The sequence below is a fragment of the Cavia porcellus genome, unplaced genomic scaffold (genome assembly GCF_034190915.1).
Source record: "Cavia porcellus strain 051 isolate PalLab524CR breed Dunkin Hartley unplaced genomic scaffold, mCavPor4.1 scaffold_14, whole genome shotgun sequence".
Lineage (NCBI taxonomy): Eukaryota > Metazoa > Chordata > Mammalia > Rodentia > Caviidae > Cavia > Cavia porcellus.
Genome location: NW_026947497.1, coordinates 67978666 through 67998106, shown reverse-complemented (window position 1 = coordinate 67998106; position 19441 = coordinate 67978666). Strand labels below are relative to the sequence as shown.

The 19441-nt window shown below is 43.3% G+C and overlaps 1 protein-coding gene across 5 annotated transcripts in view; it reads left to right on the top strand.

Annotated features, from left to right (window-relative positions):
- Dgkg (diacylglycerol kinase gamma) overlaps positions 1 to 19441 on the top strand; it is a 193515-nt gene that overhangs the window by 44214 nt on the left and 129860 nt on the right. For all 5 annotated transcript variants that reach the window (XM_023560313.2, XM_003477071.5, XM_063261207.1 and 2 more), the window contains exons 3-5: positions 7008 to 7084; positions 15804 to 15969; positions 16497 to 16559. In XM_023560313.2, coding sequence (XP_023416081.1) covers positions 7008 to 7084; positions 15804 to 15969; positions 16497 to 16559 — 306 coding nt within the window. The remainder of the gene's footprint in view (positions 1 to 7007; positions 7085 to 15803; positions 15970 to 16496; positions 16560 to 19441) is intronic.

The following is a 19441-nucleotide window of genomic DNA, read 5'->3' as shown; positions in this document are numbered from 1 at the left end:
AAGCTGTTAAGCAAGCATCATTGAAATCTTACAATTCATATTGGCAGCAGAGTGAGAGCCAAGCAAGTGCTTGTGTGGTCCTGGTTCCTTCTCTCCTGAAAGGGAGAACGGTGGCTATGTCTCACCCCATCTCCTTCAACACAATGGTCTTCTTTTCCCTTAGTGATAGTGGGGACAGGGAGAAATGACTACCAAATACTGGTTCTCAAAGTTACTGTATGCATCTTCTGGAGAGTTTAGTGCAAATTCTAAATCAGTAGGTCCCAGACTTGCTGAGTTCCAGCATATTCTACCACTGACTTTCTGTGTGACTTTGGGCTTTGGTTTCAGTTCATACTGAAACCTTGTAAAAGTCGGTAGAAGCTGAAATGAATGATAGTCAAGATTTCTTCCAGCTTTAAAAATTCTCCACAATGTAGCTGATGGACATACCGGGTGATGCAGGTGCCAGCGGTCCAGAGCCCACACTCTCAGTTGGGAGACAGTACAGGTTGTCTAATCCACTCCTCCGCTTTCACCAGCAATGTGATCAATGAGGCCAAATTATTTGGAGAAAAAGTGGGGAATTTTGCTAGCAATGCAAATTTCACTTACACCAATAAGGTGTACTAAGGGTTCAGTTCATTGATGGTGCATCAGGAAAGCTTAGCATCCTAAAAGGGATTCTCTCACATCAGCCACAGTTCCCTTTGCTTTGAGGTAAAGTCTTTTCCTTTGATTTTTTTATGTATCAGCAGCACGAGTCCCTTTTCTTCCTGTGGTCCTGGCAATAGAGGACACATGGGCAAATGTAGTAACACAACCGTTTCCTAGCCTTCATGGATTGAATGACTATTGAACATCTATCTTACGCCAGTCAGTGGACTGCGCTGGGGATTAACAGTGACGTGGGAAAGGCATGTGGTGGAGAGGAGGTGAGTGAGAAGTGAACTGATGCTTCTGCAGCTGAACTTCTCACCTACATTTCCATATTCTGCTCTGGGGCCCAATTCCTCCTGGCTGCAGAAGTAGACCTTTCATTCCAGTGCTTCTGGCCTTGGCACCTCTGTTATGACATCATTTCCTCTTCTGGGACCCATAGCAGGTGCTGTGTTGGTTTTTCTGTAACTCACTAGGTTCTTGACTCTTTTTTTTTTTTTTTTTTTTTTTTGTCTTTTTCGTTTTTATCGGTACCAGGGATCGAACTCACGACTGCCTGCTTGCAAGGCAGGCGCTTATGCCGCTGAGCTAAATCCCCAGCCCCGGTTCTTGACTCTTTAGAGTAATTAGAAAACTTATGCATACATCTCTCAGCTTTCATTTGTAGAACACTTTCGGTTTTAATTTTTTCCTTCATGTGCCAATTTTTCTTTACTCTTCTTTTGTTCCTTCACATGGCTCCCAAGTACTCATGGTCAAGAGTCACTTATGTTCTTACTCATCTTTGGAATATGGTCCCCTAGCCTTGGCATCTTTGCAGGGAAGCTATAACAGTCTGTCACAGATCTACAGGAGCACCCCTCGGGTCATGTTCACCAAAAGTGAAGGCCTGCTCCTGAGTGTTGAGCATCATCTAGAATCTCATCAAGATGCAGAGCTTCAGGCCTTGACTCAGACCTGCTGTTGTCATCAGGGGTTGCAAGGAGAACAATTTACATACAGGACACAGAATTTATAACATTATTTTATGATGATCACCCAAGGAATTAAATACAAAGAAAGTGCAGGAAATCTGTCTACAACACTAAAGACCTAGAAAATTCAGCTGAGGGCCTGAATCTCATGGCAATAACCTATGTGAGTTCAGCTGAGAACCTGGAGTCACGACAATGACTCATGCAAGTCTTTTTCACAGATTTGCACTGGGAAGGCCCAAAGGTCAGCAGTGAAAGCTGGAAAATCCATGCCAGCCAGGTGAAGGATCTGTGCCAGTAGGTTGAAGATTCTACACTGGAGCCAAGAAGCAATGCTCAAAATAGGGACCAGGGCTTCCCTGAAAAGTACCACAGCCATCCTCAGTGACAGTGAGGTCCTGAGCTCCCCCAGCAATGAGAACAGTCAAGTACATATCAGGAAGCCAGCAGGACAACTTTTCTTAGGGATTAAATAGCACACTTCTTCCCCTCCAGAGCCAGGAAGTGATGCTCTATGTAAGGCCCAGAGCTCCCCTAAAGTGAACCGTAGCCACTCTCAGCAACAAGGTCCCAAGCTCCTCTGATGATAATGGCTGAATTCATATCTAGGAAGCTAGCTATATTGGTTCTCTTCTAGGAGAACCAATGGCTCCAATCAACACTTAGGAAAGCCCACAATGCCTCACTCTTTCTCTCTACATTTCCTTTTTATGCTGGCAACAGTCCTCAGATGGGCCACCTACACTCAGCACCATTGCTGGTTCAATTCAGCTAGTGTTAAGTTGACCACTTATTTTTAATCCACAACACCTACTGAGTCAAAATCTGCATTTTCACCAGGTCTCATGCAGTTCAAGAAACTCCTGGACCAGGAGAAACAATGGAAGGAAGAGATGTACACTTTAGTATTTCACTCTCTGTATGGACTTTCAGATACGCTTTTCAAAATGTTGATTTTTGGTTATTTCTATGCTGAACAGTATAATGATCTGGCACTCAAATACTGTGCTTCTCACCAAAAGACAGGCTATAAATTTTAGGTCTTGGTCCAGGCAGCAGAACTGATGTCCTGCTGATTCTCCTGCTTGTTCACACAGAGAATGTTCTGGTACCACCCCAAGCTGCAGCAGAGGTGTCTATGAGTAGAGCATCATTTTTTGTTTTTTGTTTTTTTCCTTATGAAAGCTTTGCATTTTCTCAAAACTTAGGAGTGACTGTTTGGTTTAGGACCTAGAGTTCTTGGCACACAAAGCATAAAAGGATAATTTTGGATTTAAATCCTTTTAGGACAGATGTTGTCACTAGTATCCTTGACTACAGAAAAGAGCTTACTAAACACCTAATTTGGGGTGCTGAAGGTCTGGCTAGGCTGAGTTAACTAAAGCTACCCTGCTTTGCCAATAGCTGAAGCAGGTGACCTGTCAGATGGAGTTCTTTAGTGTGTCCCACTTAGCAAAGAATGTCTGCCAGCACATCAATTTGAGATTTACCAGAGTTAAATCTTTTTGATTTTTGTAGTAATTATTCAATAAATGCAGCTGCTTCTTAACAGTCTTCACTTATAAAATTAAAATCACATCATAGGCCAGCAGTCTTCAACTTTGACTGTATGTTTGAATCTCCCCTGAGGCTTTAAAATATATTATTTCCTGCATTTTCCAATAGATGCTGATTTAATGATGAGTGCTGGGTTTCAGTATGCAGTCTTTCTGCTGATTCCAATGTCAGCCAGGTTTCAGAGCCACTGTGATAGAGGAAGGTCTTGTCTTCTGACTTAGCAGTATTTTCATATCCAATGAATTTAACAGCTATGTCATATTATTCAGATATGATAAAAGAGTGACTCACTTACTAGCTGTGTAATCTTAGAGGAATCTATTAAATTCCATAAATCTCAGTTTCTTCTTCACTACAATGGTGATAGTTATTACATTAGAAGGCAGTAATGGAGATTTAAATAAAATATAAAGGCCACTAAGGAAATGCTTTATACAATAAACCCGCAGCAAAGTATGGGTTGTTACAAAGGATTATGGGATTGGCATTATTTTGTATTCTCAGAAATGGAGCCATGTCCTCTGATCCTGGTGGTGATGTTATTACAGGTTTTGAGAAAAGAGTTCCCTCCTGAACTGACACTGTTAGGCCAACAGATGGCACCTGAAGTGACAGCAAAGAATGCTCCCAAAAAGTCCTTTATCATTAACTGTTTTAGGAGGAAGCAGAATGGAGCAGGGCTCATCAAAATGGATTAGTCATGCACCATGCCCACTCACTCCTTGTAGAAGGAGATCCCAGCCCAGAAATCCTCTGAGGAAAAAACTGCCGTGAAGAATCAGAGGACATTCTAAGGGAAAGTCATGTGTCACAAATTGGAGAATTAGGCTCTTTTCCTTTTTAACAATGGTGTGGCTGCTATAACCCATGCAACCCCATAAAGTTAAAGTAACTGTGTGCTAAGGAGTACCCTGTTTCTGAATTAATCAGAAGTCTCCTGTCTTGGTTTTATTTATTTATTTTTTCCTGTTTAGTCTTAGACTGTTAAGTAAGTACCTTAAAATAAATGTTTTCTCTTTTTTCTTTTAAAAATCCTCTGTTAAATGTGAATATATGATAAAGGTATATCTGTTAGGATAAACTGTGAATTCTCAAAAATTGTGATAATAATATCCAAAGTATAAATTTTATTGAAATCGGTCCCTTGATTCTCAGTCAGAATGCTAACTTTACTTTTGAAGAAGCCATCTCAGGATACCCATGTTCTCAATTTTGTGTTTTTCTACAATCTAAACACTTTGGCTAGGCTGAAAATCTCCCATTAAAATGTATTCTAAAATATAGGATTTTTTTGGTAAATAATCTAGCTGTTTGTAGAATAATTGCTATATATTACATATAAGATAAGGTTAACTGAGCTCTGGCCTAATTCTAAACTCTCTTCTTTTCTATTTTCAGATGAGCTTTTAGAAAACAGAGACCTAGTTCTGTTATTCTATCATTCAAAAAAAAACCTGTAACAATGTCAAATCAATGATATTAACTTGACATTCAAGACCCATGCAAAGCTGCCCCAAATTAATCTCCAGTTCTTATTTTTTCTACATGTTCTTTGGTGCTGATCTCTGCATCTTTGTTGGGTGCCCTCATGAGAGGGTGTCCCTCCTGAGAACGTCCTTCCACTTCATGTCAGTGTTTTAACATCACTCACATTCTTCGTGCCTAAATTCAGCCACTAACTTCACAGTCAGGTCTGGTCCCCATCTCAACCTTTTACTCATTTTCATTTTATTTCTCCCTTAAACAGTGTTTCATAGAGCTTAATGTCATTACTACGGTATTAATTACATTCTTTTTTGTGTTAACAAATATTCTGTAAGCAAGAAAATAGACTGAGCTAGAACTCTGGGTCTTGAGCAAGTCAGTTAATTTTTCTGAGTTTCAGCTTCTGAAATTTATAAACTGGAAAATAATCACCAAATTTGCTTGGTTTGGTGGAGGAGAGTTTATGAAAACACACAGATAAGCATCCTCAGGAAAGGATAACTTATACCACAATTATTCAGGCCACTTTATCCACTGGTTCACTAACAACACCTTGCAGCCTCTTACACTTTGTAGTGCTTTCTGAATTGAATGGAACCAACACAAATTGTTGGCATCTGCTGCCTGAATTTTAGTGAGCAGCAGAGCTATTAGTTTGCAACATCCATTTGGAATTTCAGAAAGAAATTTCCATTTTTAGGCAACAGTGGCATTTTCTGGTGGCCCTTAAGTATGTCTCAATCCCACAATGATTATAACATATACATAGTGCAATCCAAGTCAGCAAAACCATGGAGAAACACCCAGTTTGTAAGTATATGTACTTTAGTTGGGCCTATGAGACCATTCTGTGCAAAGAACTTGAGCAACAAGGGACACCATGTTAGCTTTTAATGACGGTATCCTGTGTTTGAGCATTTAAGTACCAGCCATGGAGCTTGAAAAGCTCGTAATTATTCACAGTACTTGGAGATAGGGAAAACACAGGTCATAGAATCCTTGGGTTTCTTTGATGTCTAAAGTGCTGGCAACTACACAGAAAGCACTCATGATGTGTTTTTATGGTAATTATTAACACTATTCTTTCTCTTTAAAAAAAACTCAAAAAAATATGCAATCACTGTTGTCTCTAGTATCTGAATTATTTGCTATGGAAAGCAAAATTTTGTAAATTGCTATGCTTTCAGAGTCCTCTGAGTCTTTCTCCATACCCTTCTAATGTAAATGTGACATAAAGGAACTCTGATGGGAAAACATGAGGGGTAGAATGGCTTAATTTACAAAGGAAAACGTTCTGGCTATCACAGTATACTAAAACTGCCACAAGAAAATCAATGCAGCCATACTAATTATGGAACATAATTGAGGCTATGATTTCATGTCAGGATAAATAACTCTCAATTTCCCCTCATGAAGATAGGTCATAAAAGTCAAGCAAAAAGTGGGGACAAAGCTGTCAGATTCACAGAATTGGTAGAAACTTCAGTACTGTATCTTGCTTTGATACACAATCAAAATTCAGCACCAAGGACAGCGGCCCGTGAGCCTTTCTGGCAGCCCATCTTGAATAATTAACAAATTTTTTCAGCTTTTAAAATTTCCACACGGATGATTAAACACTTACCTGTATATTGTTTTTCTGGATGTTAGTTATATGCCAGATCTTGATTTGATATACGGAGACTCACCAGCCAGTTACCGCTCTTAAGGTAAAACTGGACAAGAGATGAGCAAGATAAACTAACTAATAATTATAATACAAGTGCCATTGCAGAATTTTGTGCAAGTTATGTGGGAGCCAGAGGAGAAGATGATTAACTCTGGTGCAAAGCAAGGTCTTACAGAGGAATTGACCTGTGAACTGTATCTTGAAAATTGAGTGAAATTTACAAGACAGAAAAGAAATGCCATGAAAGAATCCATGGTGTATTCAGAGATTTCTGGAAATGTGGTTTTATGTGGCTGAAAAGTAGATGAATGGGGTGGGAGAAATGACTGGGGTAGCTCAGATCATGAGAGGCTGAATCCAAGCTAATGAGGATAGGTTTTACCTTGGGAAAATGGGAATCTGCAGAACAGGGGAGAGGGTTCGATCAAATTTGTGTTTGAGAAAGGTAGTTCAGATAGCAGGTGAAAAAATAGACTGAACAGAAGGAGGGGGAGGGAATGGGGAGAAGGAGAAGAAGAAATAAGAGTGTAAAAGGAAAGAAAAGGGTGATATTTCTCCATATCATCCTGGAAATGAGTAAGGAGCTGCTCCACCATAACCATGGTTGATCAGAGAGAATTTATTCATCCCAGCTTTGCACTAGCTGCTCACCAGTATGTCTCATATAAATTGTGTCTCTGCAGATTCCTCCAAGAAGATAAAAGATGTCTTGGCTGAATTTAATGAGGGTGGGAGCCTCAAGCAGTATGATCCACATAAGGTAAGCATATTTCCGTTTTGAGCCTTAGAAAACTCCGTGTTCCAGTCTTTGCCTTCCGCGATTTGTCTCCTTTTGGAGGCTTAGCTCGCCTTGATAGATTTGCTCCAGAGTCATGAGCGAGCCTTCCGTGCTGTCTGACATGACATGTTTCCCAATTCCATTACCCCTTCCGCTATCCTAGAAGACTCCATCCACCTTCTCAGCTAAAATCTGTCACCCCTCCTCGCCTCATCCTCAGCTAACCACTGAGAAAACGGTCAGAAGTGATTTTCCACTAGCTACCTCACCCGTGTGCAAAGTCTACTGTACCCCTCCTCCCATAATTAGGGGTAAGCGCCCACGCCTTGGTCTGAGTCCAGCTGCCTCTCTAAAGCATTAAGTTGCACCCTCTTGTGGCCTGTTAGCAGGTATCATTTCAGCAAAATATGTGCCCTAACCCTGCCTCTTTCTCTCCACTTCCGCTTCCCTTGTTTTACGTCCACTTTTCTGTATATATGTTAGATTTTTCCCATTCACATCTGTACACCATTGGTTTTCCTGTATTAAAAACCATTCTCCTAACTCCATTTCTGTCTCAAACGGTCATCTCATTATTATTCTCCTGTTCTCTGTAGCAAAACAGTGCAAAAGATTTATCTGTGTTGAGTGGCCCCATGTTTTCATCTCCTGGTCTCTTTTAATCAGTAGGTAACTCCCATTCCTCCACTCTGACCACCAGTCAGCATAGCCAAGGACAGCAATTTTACTCAGTGGCATTGGACTTATTTAGTTAAATCCTCCTCCAGCTTCTTCATGTGGTTCCGGAGTATCCCATTCTCCTGGTTTTCCTTTCATCCCCACCTTGATATTTCCATTTAAAGTCAATAGAAATCTCAAGTTTATCATGTCCTGAGCCCTCATCTATGAAATAGCAGTCTTCCCTATTTCAACCAATGACAACTACACTCTCAAAGTTATTCAGTCCAGAACCAGGAAGTCATCACTGACTTTGCTCTTGCTGTCACATCCCGAATCTAGTTCATCAGGAAACAGTTGCTTCTACCTTCAGAATGTATCCATGACACACTCACTCCGCTACCATCCTGACCTGAGTTATCACCAGACAGTGCTCAGGTGACGGCTGGAGTCTCTTACCAGGGCCCTCTGCCCCTTCCCTCGTCCCCAAAGTCTGTTCTTCAGACACAAACTGAGTGATCTGTCAAAGCTTACATCACAGCTGCTGCTCTTTTTGAAACGATCTTCCACAGTCCTCCAACCCTTGCACAGAGTAAAGGCCAAGGTTGTGATAGTCTGCGTCTCTCCCCAGAGTCTAACCTCGCTTCTTCTGCTCTCCCTGTTCTCATTCCTTCCCAGCCACACTCACCTCCTTGATGCTGTGGTGTCACATGGCTGTCACTTCAGCACCTCACACTGGCTGTTGCCACCCCCAATACAACCACAGCATGCATCTGCTGCACTCCGAGTGGAGGCTCACATCGCCTTCTCAATGGTTGTCATCGGCTTTATCTAAAACTTGGAGCCCACTTTCCTGATATTTCCTCATCCTACTGCTCTGCTTTCTTTTTAGTGCATCTCACCATCTGTCTCACCGCATAATTTAATTAACTAATTGTCTTTCCCACTAGAATACTTTTGTCCACTGCTATCTCCAGTACCCAGAATACCTGGCTTATAGCAAGCATTCGATAAATGTTTGTTGAATGAATAAGCAAATGCAAGACCTCTTCCCATTTTCAAAGTCAATGCGTCTATCATCTCTTGAACAGCCAAGGCACTGTGCTGCATACAGTAGAAAAGCAAAGATCAAGGAACAGCTTCTACCTTCTGGAACTTACTTCGTACTAACAGGATCCACTTCACAGGTCAGGATGTTAGAGTCAAGGCATCTTCGGTTAGACTTACCCACCATTATTCCTCTCTGTCTCCTTTCCCAGAATGTTTCCCAGAACTCACCTACTTTTTCCCTGCACCTGGGTCCTTTCTTGAGGACCCACTGCAAAAAAGTGAAAGATCAACAGATTGCCTTAGGGAAAGCCTGGCCATTACTTACTCACGCTGTCATCTGTTCAACAGCCCAAGTAAGCACCTTCCCTGCGTGACACCGAGAATGAATCCAGAGGCCCTGTGCTCTCGAGGTGCACCTGGGAGGGGCTTCAGATAAAACACCCCAGTCTCTGGAGAATGGAACAGGAGAGAAATTGCCAGAATAGGGGTGAGCTTGCACACGTGATGTTTCAAAAAACCTTCCTGAGGAGAAGCCCCACAGAGAAGAGGGCAGAGCTGGCAAAGAACTCACTGCCCCCCACCGCCCACCCCAGCTCCAGAAACACGGGAACAAAGGCTGGCGGAGGCTGCTGTTCAGCCTGTCTGTCAGGGACTGACACGTGGGAGGGGAACAGTTTGGTCAAGGCCACTGCAAGTGTGCAGGGCACAGGCGCTTTCAGAGCCCAGAGCAGCTTGTGAGTTAGGAGCACGTGGCCGCCCTCGCGCCCATCAGCCTCAGGCTCACTCTTTGTCCACCTGCCACTACTGTGTCCCAGGGAACCCTGTCACTCTGATTTCATTCTCTCATGCCGTGCACTTGACTTCTGGTAGGTGTAATGTCATGGCACAGGGTTGGAGAAACAATGAGGGTTTAATTTCTCAAGCTTGATGGCTCCCAGCTGCTAAAATGTCTCAACGAGAAAGGAGTTAGCTGTGGGAAGGGGCAGATTTCTGGGAAATGTACTAACAGAATGGCACTTTGCAGAGGATCGGGCAGCATCTGGCTGGGATGAGCACACCCCTGCTCGTCATCTGAAAGATCCTGTGGGAAATAAGACAGTGGCTGATAGCTACCATGGAAAAATTCCAGCAGCTTTAAGAGGCAGTGCGTGGGGGTACTATAAACCCAGACCCAGACCCAGACTCACTGGAGCGTGGGTTACATTCTGTGACATGCTTGTGACCTTAAACAAGCTATGTATGTTGGCAAAATCTGTCTTGTCCCAAAAAGTGTCAGTCACAGTCCCCTCTTGCTCTGTTATCTTGAGAATTGAGGATCTGCTCAGATATGTACTGAACAACTCCCACAGCGGAAGTTGAAGACAGCACAGGACCAAGCCATTCCTGAATTGGACCAGTTAGGAACCCATCACGCATTCAGATACCTAAGAAGAAACACTGAGGGGTGACCAAGGGGATATGAGAATGAAACAACGTATTCTCACTACCTTCCAGAAGCCCCGGAGCTAGTAGAGGACCTGAGATATGTCACAAATAACTATTAACAGAGAGCAGCACATACAAGGGTCACAAGCAGGAACTAAGGTGCAGAGTATAGAAACTTGGGTACAGGACGTCCTTCCTGGCTTAGGGGTCTGCATTAGGTCTTAAATCATGGCTAGAATTTTAATAGGAAGAGAAGGGAGGATGTTGTTCAGATGGGGTAAGGAAATGGAGGTCTGGTCAAGAAAACAAAGATATACCAGTATGGGCAGGGTGCATAGCTGCACATGAGAGCACAGAGTGGTCTGAGAGCTTGGAGGAACTACAAATGTAATTTAAAGTGGGATTAGGAGGAAGATTCAGAATCCCAGTGGTCTGAGAGGGTGCACAGGGTGATCCACCAGACTGTAGTAACCCAGCATATGAGACCTCCTGCTTATAGTCATTTTACCTCACTTACTTGTCTTTTTAAAATGTATTTTATAATGTAGAGCCTAGGACAGTGATGGTAAGCCTCTCTGAGTTTTCAGTGATCATAAGCAGCCAGCTGAGGCACACGTGCCATCGGTTTGCCACCCCTATTGCAGTAGTACATCAGCTGGTCTCACCTCTCCCCGTGGGCAGTTAGAAGCCATGCAAGATTTTGAGCAGAGATGCAATCTTATCAGAGTTGGCTTCAGGACATCAACCTGGCAAAGATGGATAAGACAGATGGGAGGACCCGCCCACGGGGTTGAGGCAAGGAAGCCTCAGAGAGGTATTGCAGTGGTCTGGGTAAGATGCATGAAACGAAGTCAGAAACTTCAGTGATGACAGCAGAGACCATGGGCATGAAAGGTCTGAATGTGACAGAAAGTGCAGAGGAACAGCAGACAGAAGAAAGGGGCCAGCAGCTGGTCTCAGGCCACAGAAAGTTCCAAGCTGAGACTGGAATGTTGGGAGAGTTTGTCATTGGCATTAGCAAGAATTGCAGAGTTAGCAGGAGGAGGTAGCCTAAGCAGAAAGCTAAGAGAAGTTCAGAGCTTGAGATTTTCAAGTTCAGCTCCCACAGTCTGTTGAAGAAGACCCTGAGATTCAAACCATGCAGTAGACCAGAGACCAGCCACAGATCTCCAGATCTGATCTTACTCAGTGATCTGTGGCCTTGGGTTTTTTCACAGCATTATGTTAGACTTTGTTTAGACTTTCTTTTTGTTAAATCACTCACTTCAATCTGTTTTCCAGAAACATTTTATTCCAATAGTTTTCAATTTGGTTGTTACAGGAAAAGATTCACAGTACAAGTTGGAACTCAAAACTGCCATTTAAAACTGTACTTGTCAATTACATTTTTGCCAAAGAGCCGTGCAAAACAACTTTTAGAAATAATAAATAACAGTGCCATTTTGCAAATAATCAGTCAAGTCAAAGTAGAGAAGGAAGCGAACCAAAAGAAAACAACTCCATAGAAAACAGTTTTAAGAAGAAAAGTGGATGAGATGTTGCCAAAAAAGCCAAAGATGATAAAGTCTAAAAAGAGCCAACCAAATTAATAACTTTCAAAAGAGCAAGTTCAGAGCTAAAAGCCCCAAACTGGATGTAATTCAGGAGGCTAATATGGTCTGCTTGAAGAAACCTGAAGGAGAAGGAAGATAGGCTGAGCTCATGGCTGTCTGGCAGTAGACAGCAATGTCTTTGGAACAGTGGACGTGGCACAAGCTTGCAGGTGAAGACAAGCAAGTGTTGGCAGATACCATCAAGACAGAGGGAGGAGTGAGTGGATTACACGTGGAAAGCAGGAGGAAAACATCTTGCTGTTGTGTCTGGGAAAGAGTGAAAGAGTGCGAAAAGGGTATCTGAAGTGAACAGCTATAGAGAGAGGGGGACAGAAATAGTGTGTAACAGATGCAGGTACATCCCCAGACACACTCAGCCACCTTATCTTTGACAAAGGAGCCAAACACCTTCACTGGAAGACAGTCTCGTTAGTAAGTGGTGCTGGAGAAACTGGCTTTCCACATGCTGAAGACTAACACTGGACCCATGTCTATGACCATGCACTAAACTAAAATCAAAATGGATCAAATATCTAAAAACTAAAACAGAAACACTAAATCTACTGGAAGATAATGTAGGTAGAAATCTTAATGACATAGGTGCAGGCAGAGACTTCATGAACAAAACCCAGATTTCTGGGAAATACAACAAAGAATCAACTGGGATCTCACCTTATTAAAAAGCTTTTGCACAGCAAAATAAATCACCAATAAAGTGAAAATACAACCCAAGAAATGGGAAAAAATTATAGCTACTTATCCCCGAGACAAAGGACTTATATCTAGACTATAGAAAGAATTGAAAAATAATCAGACTCACCAAATTCAAAGACTCAGTCCAAAAATGGGCGTCTGAGATGAATATGCAATTCTCAGATGAAGAACTGCAAGTGGCAAATAAGTACATAAAAAAAGTTCAGCATCATTGGTCATTCAAGAGATGCAAATCTAAACAACACTGAGATGCTATCGCAGTACAGAAAGAATAGGATGACATCAAGACGTCAACGAATAACAAATGCTGGCAGAACTATGGGGAAAAAGAACCCTTCTCTACTATTGGTGGAAGTGTAGACAGGTGCAACCACTATGGAAATCAATGTGGAGTTTCCTCTAAAAGCTAGGATTAGAGGACCCATTCAACCTAGTTATTCCCCTTCTGGGTATCTTCCCAGGAGACTTAAAAGCATCATACCATAGCAGCATATGTGTACCCATGTTTATAGCAGCACAATTTGTAATAGCTAAACAACGCAAATGCTCATCAACCAAAAATGGATTTTAAAAAAATGTGGATTGTTTCAATAACGATCATAAAAAAGATAAACTTGAGACTTTTATAGGTAAATGGATGCAACTTGTGATCATACTCATTAGTGAAATAAACCAGATCCACGTGTGTAAAGGTCATATTGCCTTATTAGTGTGAGAATCTAAAAGAGTAAATAAGATCCAAGATGTACAATAGATATTGTGATTAAGGAAGAAACTTTTCAAAAGAAAAACTGATGAGAGAAAGGTGACAAACAGGAAGGAAAAGGAAAATATATGTACAGCAGACAATTAAGATATATAAATAGCTAGTTTATCTTGGTTCATTGGAGGGCAAGCTTTATGTTAGTAATTTTCTGGATATTTTCATGCCTATATGTTGTACTCTGAACAACTACTGTAAATATAAAATATGCAATGTGTTGATTTTATTTTCAAGAAGATAAAACAGGATAAAACAAATCAGTATAAGAGATACAAAACTTCAAAACATTATGAAATCAACAATAGTTACCATAATGCCTTTTGATGTCTTCACAATAGATACAGATAATTTCAGACATAGTAAAAATTAAACAAAACAGAATAGAGTAAAACTAATAAACGCAAAACAATGAATGCAATAAAAGACTTCCAACCAATAGCAAATTCAAAATTGCTACCATAATATATCTCGCTATCTTTGAAATAGTTGCTCCTGCCATCGGATTTGACGTAATCAAACAAAACAAAAGAGTATAAGGCCCAACCCAACAAAACAATGGAAACACTACAGAACTTCAAAACAAGACCGTAGGGAAACAGTGTCTGCAACCTTCAGAAGGAGATCCCCCTAGATGTCACACTGTGTATCACTATCCTCTGAACCTATGATCAGACCACTGTCCCTAGACCTGCAATGTTAGTGAAACAGCAAAGCACCACAGGGATGCAATTGCATTTCACTTCCATAGCTATCATCACAGCCTGTGTTTCTCTGGATAATGGATCGCTTACAGCAGGGATGGGGGGTGGCAGGATTGGTACTTCCTGTTTGCCGGTGCACTCAAAGGGACTGGGGTCTGGCTGTTCTAGTCCACAGCAGCCCATGCATGGTGCTGGTTCCCAGACTGGGCTTGCTTTCTGGAGTGACCTTGTTCTCTCTACCCCAGGTCCACGAAAGGCCAATGTGTTGATTATTACTATTCTCCTACTGTCTATTTTGAAACTGTTTTTTTGTTATTTCTTACTTTTTTCTGTTTAAAATTAAAAAGTAAAAAGAAAGATGTAAAACAGAGACACAAGGACTTGGGAAAAAAAGCCAATGAGAGACAGATGATTGTCATAATAAATGTGGATTCAGGGCTGAAGATATAGCTCAGCTGCATAAGCGCCTGCCTCACAAGTGCAAGGTCCTGATTTGACTCCTGGTACCAAAAAAAAGTAAATCCATCATTCTCAGCATTCCTTTAATCACATGAAAGCCGCATCCTCCACTCTGCAAAGATCTGTAGAACACCTCTGCCAGGAGCTAACAGAAATTGCTCTATCAGCTCTTAATGGGGTGGGAGGGTCACTTAATTTTAGGGCCAAGACTTGGAACCCAAACTTCACTGTACACATGCAAATCAACTCCTGGCTCTAGAAGAGTCACAGATACCCCAGGACAAACAGCAAGTTAAATGCTATCCGCATTTTGATGGAGTCACCAGGTATCACCAGTCATCCCTCAAAAAGGATTTTACTCTTTTGGCTGATATTATTCACAAAAGCCAGCACAGCACATCTTGGAGTAGCACTTCCTCAAATGATTTCCAGGAGCATCTGCTGGTTTGATGAAGATCCGATGCCATGAAAGCACAAGCCAGTAATGACTCACTGCAAACTGCTTTTGTTGTTGTTGTTGTTGAGTGTTTGCTGAGTGCAGCAGCTCTTTCTGGCTGGTTGATCCTGGCCTGGGACCAGAAGCCAGGAAGTACTAGGAGAGGCACAGCAGGAAGAGGGTCTAGTTCTTGGCATCTCTCTTGGCTCCACCTTCTGTCCTTGGCTTCCTGCTCTTCTCCCGGTGCCTAAAACCTTCCCAAGGACATGTTTGGAGAAGCAGCTGAGCAGACACGCACAGCCCTCTGTCATTTTAGGGGGGATCAGAAGGATGAAAGATGGGGCCTTCAGAGCTCACCTGCTTTCCCTTCAGAGCCATCCTGCTTTCTGAGACCCAAATGCTCAGGAATCGCATCCCTTATGGCAGGAGAGGAAAACCAAGCTATCACAGAAGAGCCATTTCTTTCTCTGATGTTTTCAGCTGCATCCTTCTTCATCTTAACTGGGATTCAAACCACTGGCTTTATCCTGCTCCTTACAGTCACGTCCCTCCCATGAGCCTGGACCAAGGCTAAGTCCTCTGCTCCCAGAACACACTCTCGATCACCCCCTTTCGGCCCATATTAGACCCTGTCTTAGGTCTCCAAGGCCCACTGTGGTCCTCCGCCCCAATGTGCAATCACCGGCGTTAATCTTTAGTACATCCCACCCATCCCGCTCCCTGTTCCTGTCCTTCCCTACCACGCCCCCCAGCTTTGTCGCTCCTGCCCCTCATCACTTCTCCACTTCCTCTGCTTCCCCATCTGTCCACCTCACCTGCCATCTCCATGCCTCCTTTCCCTCTTCCCCATCCTCTCTGCACCTTTGCTTCCCTCCACTGACTTTCCTCTTCCTGCCCCTGTCAGCCGATTAGCTATGACGTCTTCAAGCTGTTCATGAGGTCGTACCTGGAAGTAGATCTTCCTCAGCCGCTGAGCACGCATCTCTTCCTGGCCTTCAGCCAGAAGTCCAGGCAGGAGACCCCAGACCACTTGAAGGAGGAGGCCAGCAGCAGTGAGCCCAATGGCCCAGGTACATGGGCCAGCTTTGCACAAGGTGGGAGGGTGTGGGGCAGCTCCAACTCTGCCATGGGAGAGGCTGCTTCCCCAGAGGGGGCCCCGGAGCATAGTGAATTCCCTGTGGGGTAGGAATGGAGACAAAGGGACTGGGATATTTTTTCTTCATAGGACCTCAGTGAGAGAAAGAGAGGGCTAACACCTGGCATTTGGGGGTCAGAAAGGGGGTGAAGGCAAGAAGGGACACAGAGTAACATGTGGCAGAGGATGAAGCACATTCACCATGTGGACAGCCTCCAACTCACAGGGGGACAGCAGAGGAAGCAGGAGGCGTGACCGCCTTCTTCTGGGATTTTGGCTTCCAGGGGAGACACAGCCCCTCACCCATCAGTGAGCATGATCCCAGCTGGCGGTAACCCAGTGTCACGGACACAACCTCCAATCGGATCACAGAGAAGGGCCCTTCCTGTCCCTGAAGAAGCTGGAGGACATCAACAGATCTTTAAATCTTTTGTTATTGTTATTGTTGTTTTTGCTCCCCAGATTCTGATACACAGAATGCAGATAATGCTGCCAAAGCAGACGAGGCCTGTGCCCCTGATACCGGTGAGTGTGGAGCAGAAGATTTGGGGAAGGAGAGGGGAGCTGCTGCTCCTTGGGAGGAGGATTATTCCTAGCTAGCAGTTTTGTCTCCATATAATCGTGTGCCCCTGAGTAGATCTGATGCTTCTTCTTTTTTTTTTTTTTTTTTTTTTTTTTTTTATCGGTACCGGTGATCGAACTCATGACTGCCTACTTGCAAGGCAGGCTCTTTGATGCCACTGAGCTAAATCCCCAGCCCCTAGATCTGATGCTTCTATGTGCCCCTGACATTTCAATGTCCTGGAATCCTGAGGTTTACGTAGTGGTCCTTGCTTCATTTATGTTGGAACTGAGAAGGCTAAGACTTGGGCAGCATGCAGACTGCTTACCTAAAAGGCCCACCTGCCCCAAGCAGAGGAGCTTTCCTAGGAGAAGTGCGTGCGTGCGTGCGTGCGTGCGTACATGTGTACACGTATGAATTTGTGCGTAGGGCTGAGGTACAAATTACTGTCCATTATTCAGCCTATATTGGATCAGGGGAGAGAGGACATTGGTGAAGGATATGGACGCCAGTCAGTCTGCCCGGACCAGGTTGCCTTCTCCAACGCTGCCTCACTTGTAACCGTGGGCACGTTTGAACAATGTCTCTGTCTCAGGGTCTCATCTGTACAATGAGATGATAATACCAGAATGCCAGATTTGTGTCCCTCGGTGACAAAAAATGAAAATGTGGCTGGAGGAGGTAGGGCGTAGGCAAATTTCTTTTTAAAATGTTAAGGCAAGAAAGTAAAAACACAAAGGCTGAAGGGGAAGTTCCCATTTCCCCTTCAGGAGGGCCAGGAGGGGGTTCTGAGTGAGATCCCCAAGAAGGCTGCTTGCCTAGGGACTTTTAAGGGGACCAACGGGAGCTCAGGCCCCTATGGGAGCAATAGAATCTCTGCAATGCAGGAGCTGCACACTTTTCAGGGTCCAGTCTCCGAGCATTCGCTCCCTGTGCACGCAGTGCTGATGGCCTGTCGGACAGTGCTCTGGAGAGGTTCACGATGGCCAAAGCGCACCTGATAGACGTTTTCGTAAGAGCTCTCTGGAGCGTCGTGACTCAGAGGCGCCACTGCTCCCTTTCCAACTCCATTTCAAGGTTGCTGTCCTTTCCACCTAGCAAAACCCTAACTCCTGGCTCGCTCGTTCCTAACAGCTGTATTTATGAATTTTAAGTGACTTCAGTGTGTAAATGCCTAAGACCATGCCTGGCACATAGTAAATGTTCAATAATAGTAGCGATTGTTATTCAGCCTCCTTACATTGGCACTGTGCTCCAAACTCCCTCAGTCCTTACCCTCGGTCTCCCCATATGTCCCTTGGGCCTCCTGTTCTCACGGGCGATCTCTCACGGATCTTTTCTGCCAAGTTGTTCCTGAAGCATAACGACTAAGGGCACTGAGCCTTGTTTATTATATATTGAGACAGCCCAGAAGATAAAGAAGACAGTTTATTATTTTCACAAATATGCATAAGAAAGGAGAGATAAAAGAAAGTATAGCTGAAAAAGAAAGAAAACTCATCAAAACAGAAGATGAAGGTTTTTGTTTGTTGGTTGGTACCAGGGATCCACGACCTCATGCTGGCCAGGCACGTGCTTATGCCACTGAGCTAAATCCCCAGCCCTGAGCTAAATACCTGGCCCAATAGTTTCTTCAAATGAATTCTGGATATAGTTCTAATTTTTTTTTTTTTGAGAGGGAATTGAACTCAGGACCTTGCGCTTGCAGGCAGGTGTTTGTGCCACTGAACCAAATCCCTGGCCCCTATAGTTCTAATCTTTATTCCAGACATAGCCAAAAAAGAAACCAGAAGGGGTAAAGAGCTTTAAATGTTCAGTGGAAGCACCAATGATTTTTTAAAATTACTATAGATATAGAAGAGCAAGGCATGAGTTGGGAAGTAGACTGACCTCAGGAGCATGAGTTCAGCAAATTCTAGGCTGCTTTTGAACTTTCAGAGAACAAAGGTGAGGATCACTGGCGCTTCCTGAGGCCTTTGGGAACAGCAGTGGGGCACAGCTCCACAAAAGTGTGGGTTCACCCCAGTGCCCAGCCCTTGCTCGGTCAGTGGTGAGATAGTGAAGGCGTGAACCTTCCATCTTCTAGAGGCCAGAGAAGTTACATTGTCACAAATCCTTCTGTAGTAGGAAGGAAAGGAGAAAACCGGAAGCTTTGAGATTCTAAACTCCCAACAAGAAAAAAAGCATCCTACTTCAGTTTCTTTAACCAGAGACTTTCTCTGTCCAACCATCTAGAAATTCAAGAGGAACTTGGGAGAGGTTATAGTTTACTTCCTAAATTTCCTGTTGTATGGTGAGACAACTTTTTTGTGGCTGAAGATTCTGAGATGTCAAGGAAGAATTTTCTGAGGATTAGTCGCCATGGGATATTTGAGAAAAGGTGATCAAATGGCAGTCATGGAAGTTTGCTGATTTGTTGGCCCATTCTGCTTGTTTGCAATAACTTTATCATTCAGCATATATCATATCATTCAGCATATTCCTGAGATCTCATCCTGGAGAAATGATTCATGACACAACATTTTCCTTGTTCCTAGGAAAAAATCAGTCCCCCCATAATCCAATCATAAAAGAATAATTTTCTGATTCTGGGCCCCAAGAGATGTACAATACTTTTTCACCTTTATATGAGACTTGAGATTTACAGGAGAAAATCCTTTTCCTGCTAGAACCTCTTCCATGGATGTCTTAATTAGATGCTTCTGTTCACCAGAAATAAGGATTAGGACGAGCCAGATGCCACACAGAAGGCCTCTGCCAGCAAGGAAGAGCCAAGTCCAGGAACCACTCGAGCCATCTGCTCAAATCCCAGCCTTTTCCTGTGGCCTCAGCAGAAGCCAGAAGA